Source organism: Zalophus californianus, chromosome 6, assembly GCF_009762305.2.
Source record: "Zalophus californianus isolate mZalCal1 chromosome 6, mZalCal1.pri.v2, whole genome shotgun sequence".
Taxonomy (NCBI): Eukaryota; Metazoa; Chordata; class Mammalia; order Carnivora; family Otariidae; genus Zalophus; species Zalophus californianus.
In genome coordinates, this window is record NC_045600.1 from 105,751,376 (window position 1) to 105,767,088 (window position 15,713).

Here is a 15,713-nt window from a genome sequence, read left to right on the forward strand (position 1 = left end):
GATTATTTTTTTATATATTTGTGTAGCCTCTCATTGTATAGCTTGGTAGCTTGAATTCTGTATTTTATAATATACTTTGTTCAAGACGCTTAACGACTGAGCCACCTAGGCGCCCCCAGAATATATTTTAATACTCCAAAATCAATGCCAAATAAAGCCCAAATCAATTATTTCTGCCATTATATTAAGGGTGTATAGTCACAAGAGTTATACTCATTCTCCCATTAAATCAAAGTAATTACCTTATTATAATAACCATAAGTGATGGCATTGGGATCAATACCAGCTTTCTGCATTTCAAAAAGCACTCGAACCGCAAGCACTGGCTGATCATACTGCCCACAGAGCTGCATAAGAATGCGGTAGCACACCTGAAACACATAGTTCAGTAGTGTTCGGAAACAAAGTATCTACGAACATAGATCTAGAATAAAATAGTGCACTTTTAAAAAGAATTGTTACCTCATCAGGTGGATCCATCTTTTTGGACTGCATTTTTTTAAGCACATCATATGCTGTTTTCAGTGCCCTGACTTTTGAATGACATACTTTCACATAAGCTGGCAGACAAATAAACCACAGTCCATAGCAGTGGCGCAGGAGACACCTAGACCACATTTGAGGAATGGAAGAATACCTCTTGGCAATTTTATGGGCTGATTTAATTTCCTAGAAAAAAATGCAAGGATCTCATTAATAAACTGACACACTTAAGCATCCTTATTTAACTGAATGCTGAACAAGTATAGGTCATATGCTTTTATAGTACTTCCCTAACAAAATCTGTCTATAATTAATACAGATTCAAGCAGAGGCTTATAAAATATGTGAAATAAAGTTCTAAGATAAGAAAACTAGTTAATTTTTTGAAGTCACATTACTCTAAATTATTTTTGGGATGTTCTGAGGAGAATAATCTAGTCATACATATGGGATAGTAAAATATATTAAGGGAGGATGAGTGTCATATTTATTTTTGTTCTAATACTTGATTACATGAAAAATGCAAAATTGTCAAAGCACCTGTTTTGTTCTTCTGAACATGGGAGAAGGGCTGCTAGGACTACTTGATTTTGAAGGCAATTTGTTCTTTCGTGTTTGTAGAAATCCTTCAGGTCTCTCAAATAAATTGTTTCTAAGAACTGGAAATCCATTATAGCTGTTTTTGAAAAGAAAAAAAAATCTCCAGCACACATAGATGATCATACTGATCACAATCTAAAAAAAATTCTGACCAGTAACGTCTTAGAGTCTATTTTAATTTTCTTTCTCCATCAGACTATGATATATACTTAACAAATATTCGTGCTAATGTTGCCTTTCTTGCTATCATATTTAGAAATGTTAACAGCCAAATACAAACTCAAGTATATATTTTAGAGGTAGAAAAGTGAAAGATTTAAATTTTGCTGAACTTGACATCAAGCCCTAAAGTAAATCAGGTGAACTTTGTAAGTTAGTATTCACGTAAATACACAGCAAACATATCAGATAATATGACAGCTGGTAAAGGGCCCCCAAATCAATACTCTTTCAGACAGGATAGTCATTAGTATTATTGCTTTAGGTTAAGATATTACTATAGAACCGTCCTCTTCAAAAGATACAAATAACGTATTAGCACATTCCAAGACAAACTGATATTATTATGAATTGGTTTATCAGGTTAGCTAAGCAGGTTCTGGCTGTCATTTGTGAGAAAGAAAACTGAATAGGTTGGAGAAGAAGAAGAAAAGATTAGAATGAGTGGCCCTATGAGGAAGTGGGTCTAATTGGGGTGCTAGAACAAGGTGTTTGGGAATGTAAAAGGTAGCTGCAGCTAGGAAAAAGACATGCTGAAAAGAACAGAAGAAGCCCCTGAGCATCAAACTGAACCTAATGTATAATCTTCCTAAAGGCATAGCAATAGTTTCCATTAACTGAGAAGAAAACCAGCTATAATAAAAGATGGTAAACTGTATCTATTATATTACTACAGGCAAATTCAGTAGGGTAAAAAATAAATATTAAATGTTAAGTAGGAATAAAATAGCAAAGAAGTTCAGGAAAACTACGTCCTGTAAAAAATTCACTGTATGTACATGGTGTGATAATAAGACCATTCTGTGTGCCTTATGGAAACTTATTACCCTATCATTTCACACAGACAATGTAAGAACGAGTCACCTCTCACTAAGAGGACCCACTGTGCACACTGTAGACATTTAAGCTATGTCTCCAATGATGGGTGTGATTACACCAAAATTTTATTGTTAGTCTTAACTTAAAAAGTGACTTAGATTCTTTTAAAAATGGGAACTTTCTAAGCTAAGTAATTTTTTTTATTAGAGGACTAAATCTAAAAGTAAAGTTTAAATTAAAAAAAAAGTTAAAACCAAGGCATAAAAAGAAAAACAAAACTATATTAGTGAAACCTGCTCCTAAATAAATCTTAGAAGTATAATGTACAAAAGCGATCAAAGAAATGAGATCCTGTTTAGAAAGAAAAAGAAGCAAGAAAGAGAGAAATTAGGAGATTTTAAACACCTTTGACAAAAGCCAGAATTTTAAAAAGTGATCTGTGCAACATCATTAATAGATGAAAAGTAAGGGCAGGAACCAAGTGGCCTATGAATTAATCAAGAACATTCACAAACACCTGTTGCACCACTTTTTCATCTGTAAAAGGAAGAATTTAATCCGAGTTATAAATGAGGGTGTCCTGAAAAATCCTTTTTCAATGAAAATAAACTGTGACCTAATGAACGACAGATGTGAAATGGTTTTAAAATCTTTAAAGTAAGAAAGTATTACTGGAGAAAGAAATTATTTAAAATCTAAAAGGAAGTGCCATTTTAAGTAAAAATAAATGCATACTGGAAACCACCTCTAGTAGATAACAAATGTATGTGTATAATATACATCTAGATAGATACACAGATGTATAATAAGTCTACCTCTATGATAACCTTATTTTACTATGCTCAGAACTTTCTCTTTTTCCCATTAGACTTGAAAGCAGGAACAACGTATCATTCAAGTCTATATACCAAGCACTTAGCTCAGCATCTGACCAAATTTCCTAAGTTAACTGATTGATTCCCAATAGTTCTGAATTTCCATGACTTAAATAAAAACTCACAGAAAAATTGATAGCCTAAAAAATTACATTATCAAAATTAAGGCCACAAATACTGACTCTAAATTAGATTTAATCCTGTTGTAAACCAAGGTTACATTAATCAATATGTGTGTGGGAAAGGGGATGAAAGTGAGAGGATCAGCTTTAGTGAGAAACAAAAATCAAAATCTATAATACAAGTGCTGCATTTTGGTGGGGTGAGGCCCTAACTGAGTTCAACCAACATTTATGAGAACAGATACTTATGTAGATAAAGAGAGCTTCCCAAGTCTATATTATGCAAAATTATAATTCTTTTCTCTTTATACCTCAAAACTTAATAATGGATGTGGGATAAGCTTGCTTACCACCTAAAAATTAGGAATCTGTAAAGTTTGGATTTTTGAAAATACCACAGTCCTTAGAAAGCTACGTCACAGATGATGGATTGCTTCTCTCTTTCAATCTCAAACATTCTGCCTCTTGAATACCTGTACTGTAAAGGGGGTTCTTCACCATTGGGTAGATGGGGGATCTCAGGTGGTGTTACAAAAACAGTATGTTCACTTTTGAAAGATTCATCCAGTTCTATAAGTCGCATTTCACCACTCTTGTCCATATCCACCTGAAAAAGTTTAAAAAACATACATTAAAAGAATACATTGGTTAGCCAAGAGTTTGTCTATGGGGAATGGTTAAATAAACCATTTACATAACTGGATATTAAAGAACTGTTAAGAAAAAAAAATGAGCAAGTTCTCTATGCACCACTAAAAAAGATTTCCAAGATAATTAAGTAAACATAACAAGATGTAGAACACTGTATATATTATCTTTTGAGTAAAAAAGAGGGGAAAAATAAAAACACACATTCATTTTTTTTTCTTGTATTCACATAAGGATATACTAAAGAATACTATGAAAAGTAATTTCCCATATGGGGAAGGGGTGATGAATGGAATGGACAAAGATGAGATAGGACCCAGATTTCCCAATGTATACCTTTTTACATTATTTTGCATTTTGAATCATGAGAATATACTCAAGAAGTAACATTTTTTAAAAATGCACAAACACATGTGTGTATGTGTTGAGAATACCGAGTTCTAGATCTCATTTATACTAAGTATAACATATTTCTCAAAGTTTTTCCAGTTTACGTAGAAGTAGATTTGAGTTAAAATTCCAGTCACAACAGTATTAAAAGCACTTTAATAGTACAATCTCCCCTAGATACTCTATGGCGAGGTAATATTCATAAAAAATGAAAACTTAACAGACTCTAAACTGCCTAAAAGGAGCTCACAAACTAACAAGCACAACATTGGCATTAAAAAAAAATTAAAAACAAACAAAAAAACCCACCAAGATGTCATACATATGACAAAATATAACCCATGGCACTCGGTATTCTAGGCACTCAGTATTCTAGGTTAGAGAGAATACCATATTATCAGTCAGAAATAAATGGGAGAACAAGAATTATTAACAAGTTAACTCTTTAAGATAAGGATTTAAGGCACAATATACCACAAAAGGACAGGTATAGCTTTTAAATTTTTCTAATTCTTATAAAAAAAAGCCGGACATTCAGAGTGTTCTTACATAAATTGTCAGTTATAATTTCACAGTATTACATGCTATAATCTCCAAGATTAAAGAAGTTCTTAATGATATATCCATATAGTAAGCTAGAAAACAATAAAGATGTTTCAGAATAACAAATGACATGAAAAATGTTCACAAAGTAATGATAAATGAAGAAAACCCATACTACATATATTTTGATTCTAATTTTTTAAAAGAGTGAATAGGTATGCCATATATACACATGTATATACATATACATATTCATGTTTTTCTCTCACACATGTATACTCTTATCAAAATGTTACCTCTGGGTAATGGTGTAACTGCAATGAACTGTCTTCTTCCTTATATTGTTATTTTCCAATTAAAAAATATGTATTAGTTTTATTGGTTTTTTCAAAAATTACAAAAGTAATAAACCCTTAGAATAAAAATTTAAGCAAGGTAGAATATATTGCTTTTAGAATAAGCACTTATTTCAATTCTGTTGAAGGACAGTTAAAAATCTGTATGCAAAAGGTACCTTTCTTTCTAGCCTGTCAAAAAAGAACTTTTATATGGTGAAATTAGCAAGGATACAGTAAACTGGATAATCACATACCCTGCTGGTACTCAAAATTGGTAAAGATATGTTTAAACACATCTGCCTTATTCTTATTCTAAGGAAATAACCTAACATGAGAAAAAAACCTATCAGCATGAAAGATTTTTTTTTTCAGGATTGCAATAGCAATACATTGGAAGTCACCTATATTTCAAAAAATAGGTAAATGAATGAAGTATGATAAATAGATGAAATATACAATCATTAAAAAATTAAAATAGTAAAGATCACGAGGACTTCTGGTTGAACAAGACAAATTAAACACAACAATTTACCTTCACTCCCTCTTGAAATCTCACCAAACTGAGAAGGGGATTAAAAAAAAAAAAACCCAGCAAAGACAAAATGAACTGGAGAGAGGACAATAGCACAGCTGGAGTTCAAAACATTTTAGAAGCTGCAAAGTAGATTGTGTGACCTGTGACCTGTGAAAGCCGAAAGCCACAGATCTGGCACGGGGGAGGAGATAAAGGAGAAAAAGCCAAAAATCTAGCCATTTTGCTGTGTAGAGTCCCAGAAAGGTCAGGAATGAAAAGTGCTCGATGACCTTGAAGATGGGAGTGTACATGGAGCTGAAGCAGGAGAATTAGTTAAAAGCTTACGTTTAAGGACTCCCAGATCCCTGACCCAACCCAGTGTTAGGCCACTACCTCTTCCCAACGTGGCCACAGACGAGGTTGGGTCTTTCTGTGTGAACCAGAAGGACTCTAGACTTGAGGACACCAGGCAGAGCTGTGGGAGATGAAGGTGGCTAATAAAAACAGGTGAAGTGAGTAAAAGCCTACATGTTACAACAAGGGAAAACCTCAGTTACCTTCCCCACTCTGCTGTGAGAATATTGGCAATCAGGCTTACATTCCTCAGGCTAAAGACTGGAGATAACCTCTTGGGGAAACTAAGCAGCCTAAAAAAAAGAATTACAGACACCGATCAAACAGGGACTCTAATGATATAGCTGAGTTCCTTTATGATCATCAGTCTCAAACCTAAGGAAGCTCCAAACCTCACCTTCCCATTAAAGCTCCAATGAGTTCTTTATGCCTCATTCTTGAAATACTGACCAAAGATCACACAAGGAAAACTAATAACTTGAAGGAAAATAAAACAAATATTAAAAGCAACATTTGAGCAAGAAGAAGCAGAGACAATGCAGGGGGAAAAAACTGCTCAAAATAACTAAAACGAATAAGCCTACATCCATGAAAAGAAGATGCTATAAAAAAGAGACTTAGGGAAATTATAAATATGACAGAAGTAAAAATTATACTACAGAAGTTGGAAAATAAACTTGAAGAAATCTCCCAGAAAGTGGAGATGAAAGACAGACAGAAAATAGGATGAAGGTGCATGCCTGGGTGGCTCAGTCGTTAAGCGTCTGCCTTTGGCTCAGGTCATGATCCCAGGGTCCTGGGATCGAGCCCCGCATCGGGCTCCCTGGTCCGCGGGAAGCCTGCTTTTCCCTCTCCCACTCCCCCTGCTTGTGTTCCCTCTCTCACTGTGTCTCTCTCTCTGTCAAATAAATAAACAAAATCTTAAAAAAAAAAAAAGAAAGAAAATGGGATGAAGGGCGCCTGGGTGGCTCAGTCGTTAAGCATCTGCCTTTGGCTCAGGTCATGGTCCCAGGGTCCTGGAATCGAGCCCCATATCAGGCTCCCTGCTCTCTGGGAAGCCTGCTTTTCCCTCTCCCACTCCCCCTGCTTGTGTTCCCTCTCTCGCTGTGTCTCTCTCTGTCAAATAAATAAATAAAATCTTAAAAAAAAAATGGGATGAAAAAGTTAAGAGGATCAGGATAGGAAGGCCAATATCCAAACAATATATACTTCAGAAAAAGAGAACCAAAGAAATGGAGTAAAGAAAGAAATGGGATGCAAGAAAATTGCCCAGAATCTGAAGAAAATGAGTCCACAAAGTAAAAGGGCCTACACGAACTCAACTCAATGAAGAAAGGAAGGCCTCCACCAGGCATATCCTTATGAAACTTTAGAACATCAAGGATCTTAAATGCTTTCAGAGAGAAAAAGAGATCAGGCACAAAAGGTCAGAAATCAACATAGCATTAGACCAGATGTTCTTCTCAACAATAACATTCAAAGCTAAAAGATTTTAAAATTTTACATCCAACCAAATTAGCAATAAAGTACTAAGAGAATAAAGACATTTACAGACAGGTAGGGCATCAAAAAATGTTTATATCCCACATACTCTCTCTCACTAAGCTACTGGAAGATGTGCTCCATCATAAAAAGGAGAAGCAGGGAGTCTGATGAACAGGGAGCCCGACTGGGGGGAAGCAGGGCTGATCCCCGGATCCTTAACCAACTAAGCCACCCAGCTGCTCCTAAATTTCCAGCCACTTTGTTCACATAGAAAAAAACCTGTGTATGAGGACAACTGCTCTAATTCTCAGTACTGTCAAGTCTATTAAAATATTAAAATTTTGCACTGTAGATTCAGTACCCTGGGAAAAGAGAGTTTCCTTAACTTGTATACCAATAAAATCACATTTCAACATTATAAAAACATCCATGTTATATACAACCTACATGTATCAGTTGGCCATTTCTGTCTTTTGGAAAGCACAGTGACATCTGCCCATTGGGAGAAAAAGAAATCCAACACCCACGACAGGATAAAATTAAAGTAATTTTCATATTCTCTTCATATTTTTTCCACAAGACATTAATATACTTAGAGAACACTGCAGAGGGATGCTTGGAAGACTAAGAAAAATCTTACCAGACTATTTGTTACACAAACCTGCCCTTAGTTAAGAACCCTCCTATAGGAACAGATTGTAAGGATTTAAAACATAATCATACGAAGAACAAGAACACATGGTTCTTAAATTAGTCATAAATGAAACTCAAATAATTCTCAAACATTGTTTTTCTTATTCCTATTCAGCACTACCCACTCTAGCTTTTTAAAGTTGGGCAAATGTTTTCTGCTTGAATATGCTAAGATCAAAAGAGGAATATGTCAGGGCGCCTGGGTGGCTCAGTTGTTAAGCATCTGCCTTTGGCTCAGGTCATGATCCCAGGGTCCTGGGATCGAGCCCCGCATCGGCGGGAAGTCGGCTTCTCCCTCTCCCACTCCCCCTGCTTGTGTTCCCTTCTTGCTGTGTCTCTTTCTGTCAAATAAATAAATAAAAAATCTTAAAAAATAAATTAAAAAAAAGAGGAATATGTCTAATTCCTATTCAATCTTAGTCATGGATTGACTTAGGTAGTTAATGTATATATATTATCTATATATAACTTATATAAAATACTTATATATAAATGTATAATATGTAATTTATATATAAATACTACTTATTTCCCATAGCTAAATTGCCAGAGGTAAAAGGATCTGTTCACTTAAAAAATTAAGTTAAAAGTCACCCAACTAAGAAATAACCCTACATAAATGATTATTTTAAAAGTATTACTGATATTCATAAAACATTTGCAGATTAAAAGCAAGTACTCACTTGTACTAAGTGTACTTAAATTGTGGTACTGTAATATGAAAGGTAGTAACAGTACTGTATAATTATTTACTATTTCAGAGAGTTCTGCTTAATAATACTAGGAATACAATTAACCTCTAACTGCATATGGAGGTTATTAAGATGTATTTTGGATCTTGTGATGTTTTATTTTCTCTAATAAAAAACTTCCTTGAATTATAATAAAGCAAATACAAGTAACTATGTTTTAGTGAGTTAATTTTGAATTTAATTCTCTTAGTCACTAAAATCTTTAAGTGCAACATGATTCCATTATATATAAGTAATCTTTTTTTTTTTAAAGATTTTATTTATTTGAGAGAGAATGAGAGATAGAGAGCACGAGAGGGAAGAGGGTCAGAGGGAGAAGCAGACTCCCTGCTGAGCAGGGAGCCAGATGTGGGACTCGATCCCGGGACTCCAGGATCATGACCTGAGCTGAAGGCAGTCGCTTAACCAACTGAGCCACCCAGGTGCCCTATAAGTGATCTTTTGTTGGATCTAGATTTTGAGTAGGTGAATAGCAGTTCAGGAAAATAATCTGTGTAGAAACAATGGTTACACATTTAATGGGACTGGCTTTTTTTGACAGAATGTATATTCTTTAAGCAATTATTCTCATGTCCTACACTGACTCCAAGTAAATAGCAGGGGACCTACTTTCAGAAATTCCTAGACAATATAATGTAGTAATTATCAGTGATAAAATATACTTCTTAGAACATGATGCCCTAGGCACCTAGCAAAAGTGTTATATGTCTTACAATATTAATGAGTATTTTAAAAACCATGTGATACTGACATTACTGTATGAATTCTTAGTTGAAACACAAACTTGTGAACAGGATACATAAAGTGAGTAGAAAAAGGGAACAATACAGGATTTCTGTCATTTGCACGTTTAAGTGGATTCCTACAACAAATTTAGTGTTCCCATGTGGATTAATCAATGTATTGGCTAAAGTATGCTATTAGCAATACTCTGGTCACAGTTTAGTCCCTTATGATTCAGTTAGCTTGGCACAGGAACAAAGTGTTACACAAATGTATGCCACTGTTCACAAAGCAAGCTCAATGAGCATATATGGATGACCAGTGGAAGTCTAGCACCAGAGGGGAAAAACTTTCAAAGTGCATAATGCTGTAAGAAACATCATTTAAAAAAAAAAAAAAAGGCTCTACGCCCAACGTGGGGCTTGAACTCATGACCCTCAGATCAAGAGTCACATGCTCTACCCCTGAGCCAGCCAGGCACCCCCAGAAACATTTTTTATATAAAACAAAACAATTATTCCTATAAAAAGGATTTAAAGAAACTATGTTTTAAAGCACACTTTTCTATTTACCACACACCTTTCTATTTATTTATTCTTTCTATTAAGCACCAAATAAGGCAAACCTACAGATTTGATTAAGATAGTGAAAACCAAGTTCTTGGCACAATGCTGCAATGAAAACAAAACTGTCAAGGAGCTATGACATTACCACTCAAAATAAACAGGATTTTGAAGCTCTATATAGGCAGAGTTCAACTTACAAAAAAGGCAGGGTTCTAAAAGTCCACTTCTAAATAGAGTATTCAAAATTAGGTTGATAGAAATGTTCTATGTTTTGGAGTCATGGTCCCATGGAAATCTGTATTTGCCAAAACTCATCAAACTATACATTTCAGAGGTGCATTTACTATTTGTATATCTCAATAAACTTTGGTTTTTTTAAAAAATGTCCTAAAAGGTGGTTACAGTACCATTCCACCAGAGAGAAATTTAATATATATCTTTCTAGTAGAACACTGAAGCCCTGCACCATTTGAACCATAGCTAATCACTATTTATATCCATGTTTCTATGGAAAAATGAATTATGAGTTCTAAGTAGATGATGGCATATATCCATTTTTTCCCCTACTCCAAAGCATTTCAAGGACTAGGGTGATTATTTCTAGGCACCTTAATTAACCTGTTAATTCTCTATCAGCACCAGCAACAGTATTTCTCTACATCAACCAACCATCAAGTGCTCTAAATTGAAGGATCTGAACTTGTTCTTTATATGTTTAAGTCATTCAAAAGTCAAACATTTCTATGTCATGAAATGATAAAACCAAAGGAACTACCACTCCATAAACTCAAATAAAAATCAGCGAAATATAAAAAAGTCATGTTTTATACTTTTTAGTTCATACAACACTACTATGAACACTGGGAGATGCATAATGATCTCTCCTCACAATATATACATATATTTTTTTTACTTCTTTTTTTTAAAAACATATAATGTATTATTTGTTTCAGGGGTACAGGTCTGTGATTCATCAGTCTTACACAAATCACAGCGCTCACCATAGTACCTACCTTCCCCAATGTCCATCACCCAGCCACCCCATCCCTCCCACCCCCCTCCACTCCAGCAACACCTGTTTGTTACCTGAGATTAAGAGTCTCTTATGGTTTATCTCCCTCTCCGGTTTCGTCTTGTTTCATTTTTCTCTCCCTTCCCCTATATCCTCTGTCTTGTTTCTCAAATTCCTCATATCAGTGAGATCATATGATACTTATCTTTCTCTGATTGACTTATTTTGCTTAGCATAATACCCTCTAGATTCATCCACGTCATTGTAAATGGCAAGATTTCATTGTTTTGATGGCTGCATAATATTCCATTGTGTATATGTGTGTTTATCCATTCATCTCTTGATGGAAATCTACGCTCTTTCCATAGTTTGGCTATTGTGGACATTGCTGCTATAAACATTGGGATGCATGTGCCCCTTCGGATCACTACATCTGTATCTTTGGGGTGAATACCCAGTAGTGCAATTGCTGGTTGTAGGGTAGCTCTATTTTCAACTTTTTGAGGAACCTCCAATACTGTTTTCCAGAGTGGCTGCACCAGCTTGCATTCCCACCAACAGTGTAGGAGGGTTCCCCTTTCTCTGCATCCTTGCCAACATCTGTCGTTTCCTGACTTGTTAATTTTTGCCATTCTGACTGGTGCGAGGTGGTATCTCATTGAGGTTTTGATTTGGATTTCCCTGATGCCGAGCGACGTTGAGCACGTTTTCATGTTTCTGTTGGCCATTTGGATGTCTTCTTTGCAGAAATGTCTGTTCATGTCTTCTGCCCATTTCTTGATTGGATTATTTGTTCTTTGGGTGTTGAGTTTGATAAGTTCTTTATAAATTTTGGATACTAGCCCTTTATCTGATATGTCATTTGCAAATATCTTCTCCCGTTCTGTTGGTTGTCTTTTGGTTTTGTTGACTGTTTCCTTTGCTGTGCAAAAGCTTTTTATCTTGATGAAGTCCCAATAGTTTATTTTTGTCCTTGCTTCCCTTGCTTTTGGCAATGTTTCTAGGAAGAAGTTGCTGCGGATGAGGTCAAAGAGGTTGCTACATGTGTTCTCCTCAAGGATTTTGATGGATTCCTGTCTCACATTTAGGTCTTTCATCCATTTTGAGTCTATTTTTGTGTGTGGTGTAAGGAAATGGTCCAGTTTCATTCTTTTCATGTGGCTGTCCAATTTTCCCAACACTATTTGTTGAAGAGACTGTCTTTTTTCCGTTGGACATTCTTTCCTGCTTTGTCAAAGATGAGTTGACCATGGAGTTGAGGGTCCATTTCTGGGCTCTCTATTCTGTTCCATTGATCTATGTGTCTGTTTTTGTGCCAGTACCATACTGTCTTGTTGATGACAGCTTTGTGATAGAGCTGGAAGTCCGGAATTGTGATGCCGCCAGCTTTGCTTTTCTTTTTCAACATTCCTCTGGCCATTCGGGGTCTTTTCTGGTTCCATACAGATTTTAGAATTATTTGTTCCACTTCTTTGAAAAAAGTTGATGGTATTTTGATAGGGATTGCATTAAATGTGTAGATTGCTCTAAGTAGCATAGACATTTTCACAATATTTGTTTTTCCAATCCACGAGCATGGAACATTTTTCCATTTCTTTGTGTTTTCCTCAATTTCTTTCATGAGTATTCTATAGTTTTCTGAGTATAAATCCTTTGCCTCTTTGGTTAGATTTATTCCTAGGTATCTTATGGTTTTGGGTGCAACTGTAAATGGGACTGACTCCTTAATTTCTCTTTCTTCTGTCTTCGTGTATAGAAATGCAACTGATTTCTGTGCATTGATTTTATATCCTGCCACTTTACTGAATTTCTGTATGAGTTCTAGCAGTTTTGGGGTGGAGTCTTTTGGGTTTTCCACATAAAGTATCATATCATCTGCAACAACTGAGAGTTTCACTTCTTCTTTGCCGATTTGGATGCCTTTTATTTCTTTTTGTTGTCTGATTGTTGAGGATAGGACTTCCAGTATTATGTTGAACAGTAGTGGTGATAGTGGACATCCCTGCCGTGTTCCTGACCTTAGGGGGAAAGCTTTCAGTTTTTCTCCATTGAGTATGATATTCGCTGTGGGTTCTTCAAAGATGGCTTTTATGATATTGAGGTGTGTACCCTCTACCCCTACACTGTGAAGAGTTTTAATCAAGAAAGGATGCTGTACTTTGTCAAATGCTTTTTCTGCATCTACTGAGAGGATCATATCATTCTTGTTCTTTCTTTTATTAATGTATTAGATCGCATTGATTGATTTGCAGATGTTGAAGTAACCTCGCAGCCCAGGAATAAATCCCACTTGGTCGTGGTGAATAATCCTTCTAATGTACTGTTGGATCCTATCGGCTAGTATTTTGGTGAGAATTTTTGCATCCATGTTAATCAGGGATATTGGTCTGTAGTTCTCCTTTTTGATGGGGGTCTTTGTTTGGTTTTGGGATCAAGGGAATGCTGGTCTCATAAAATGAGTTTGGAAGTTTTCCTTCCATTTCTATTTTTTGGAACAGTTTCAGAAGAATAGGTATTAATTCTTCTTTGAATGTTTGGTAGAATTCCCCTGGGAAGCTATCTGACCCTCGGCTCTTGTTTGTTGAGAGATTTTTGATTACTGCTTCAATTTCCTTAGTGGTTATGGGTCTGAGTTCAGGTTTTCTATTTCTTCCTGATTCAGTTTTGGTAGTTTATACAACTCTAGGAATGCATCCATTTTTTCCAGACCATCTAATTTGCTGGCATATAGTTGCTCATAATATGTTCTTAAAATTCTTTGTATTTCTTTGGTGTTGGTTGTGATCTCGCCTCTCTCATTCATGATTTTATTTATTTGGGTCCTTTCTCTTTTCTTTTTGATACGTCTGGCCAGGAGTTTATCAATTTTATTAATTCTTTCAGAGAACAAGCTCTTAGTTTTGTTGATCTGTTCTATTGTTCTTTTGGTTTCTATTTTATTGATTTCTGCTGTGATCTTTATTATTTCTCTTCTCCTGCTGGGTTTAGGCTTTATTTGCTGTTCTTTCTCCAGCTCCTTTAGGTGTAGGGTTAGGTTGTGTATTTGAGACCTTTCTTGTTTCTTGAGAAAGGCTTGTATTGCTATATATTTTCTTCTTAGGACCACCTCTGCTGCATCCCAAAGATTTTGAACAGTTGTGTTTTCATTTTCATTTGTTCCCATGAATTTTTTAAATTCTTCTTTAATTTCCTGGTTGACCCATTCATTCTTTAGTAGGATGCTTTTTAGCCTCCATGTATTTGAGTTCTTTCCAACTTTCCTCTTGTGATTGAGTTCTAGTTTCAAAGCATTGTGGTCCGAAAATATGCAGGGAATGATCCCAATCTTTTGGTACCGGTTGAGACCCGATTTGTGACCCAGGATGTGATCTATTCTGGAGAATGTTCCATGGGCACTAGAGAAGAATGTGTATTCTGTTGCTTTGGGATGGAATGTTCTGAATCTATCTGTGAAGTCCACCTGGTCCAGTGTGTCATTTAAAGCCTTTATTTCCTTGTTGATCTTTTGCTTAGATGATCTGTCCATTTGAGTGAGGGGTGTGTTAAAGTCCCCTACTGTTATTGTATCGTTGTCGATGTGTTTCTTTGATTTTGTTATTAACTGGCTTATATAATTGGCTGTTCCCATGTTAGGGGCATAGATATTTAAAATTGTTAGAGCTTCTTTTTGGATAGACCCTTTAAGTATGATGTAGTGTCCTTCCTCATTTCTTATTATAGTCTTTGATTTAAAATCTAATTTGTCTGATATAAGGATTGCCACCCCAGCTTTCTTTTGATGCCCATTAGCAGGGTAAATGGTTTTCCACTCCCTCACTTTAAATCTGGAGATGTCTTTGCATCTAAAATGAGCTTCTTGCAGACAGCATATTGAAGGGTCTTGTTTTTTAATCCAATCTGATACCCTGTGTCTTTTGACTGGGGCATTTAGCCCATTTACATTCAGGATAACTATTGAAAGATATGAATTTAGTGCCATTGTATTGCCTGTAAGGTGACTGTTACTGTATATTTTCTCTGTTCCTTTTTGGTTTATGTTACTTTTAGGCTCTTTCTTTGCTTAGAGGACCCCTTTCACTATTTCTTGTAGGGCTGGTTTGGTGTTTGTAAATTCTTTTATTTTTTGTTTGTCCTGGAAGCTTTTTACCTCATCCTTCTATTTTCAGTGACAGCCTAGCTGGATATGGTATTCTTGGCTGCATATTTTTCTCATTTAGTGCTCTGAATATATCATGCCAGTCCTTTCTGGCCTGCCAGGTCTCTGTAGATAGGTCTGCTGCCAATCTAATGTTTCTACCTTTGTAGGTTACAGACCTCTTGTCCCGAGATGCTTTCAGGATTTTCTCTGTCTCTGAGACTTGTAAGTTTTACTATTAGATGTCGGGGTATTGACCTGTTTTTATTGATTTTGAGAGGGGTTCTCTGTGCCTACTGGATTTTGATGCCTGTTTCCTTCCCCAAATTAGGGAAGTTCTCTGCTATAATTTCCTCCAATATACCTTCTGCCCCTCTCTCTTCCTTCTTCTGGGATCCCAATTATTCTAATGTTGTTTCGCTTTATGGTATCACTTATCTCT

The 15,713-nt window shown here is 35.7% G+C and overlaps 1 protein-coding gene across 11 annotated transcripts in view; it reads right to left on the bottom strand.

Annotated features, from left to right (window-relative positions):
* Positions 1 to 15,713, bottom strand: part of DENND4A (DENN domain containing 4A) — a 131,537-nt gene that overhangs the window by 38,801 nt on the left and 77,023 nt on the right. For 10 of the 11 annotated variants that reach the window (XM_035727992.1, XM_035727994.1, XM_027570525.2 and 7 more), the window contains 4 exons: positions 3,592 to 3,725; positions 1,024 to 1,159; positions 463 to 669; positions 243 to 371 (listed from right to left, as the gene is read on the bottom strand). In XM_035727992.1, coding sequence (XP_035583885.1) covers positions 243 to 371; positions 463 to 669; positions 1,024 to 1,159; positions 3,592 to 3,725 — 606 coding nt within the window. The remainder of the gene's footprint in view (positions 1 to 242; positions 372 to 462; positions 670 to 1,023; positions 1,160 to 3,591; positions 3,726 to 15,713) is intronic. The other variant, XM_035727993.1, reaches the window with a different exon arrangement.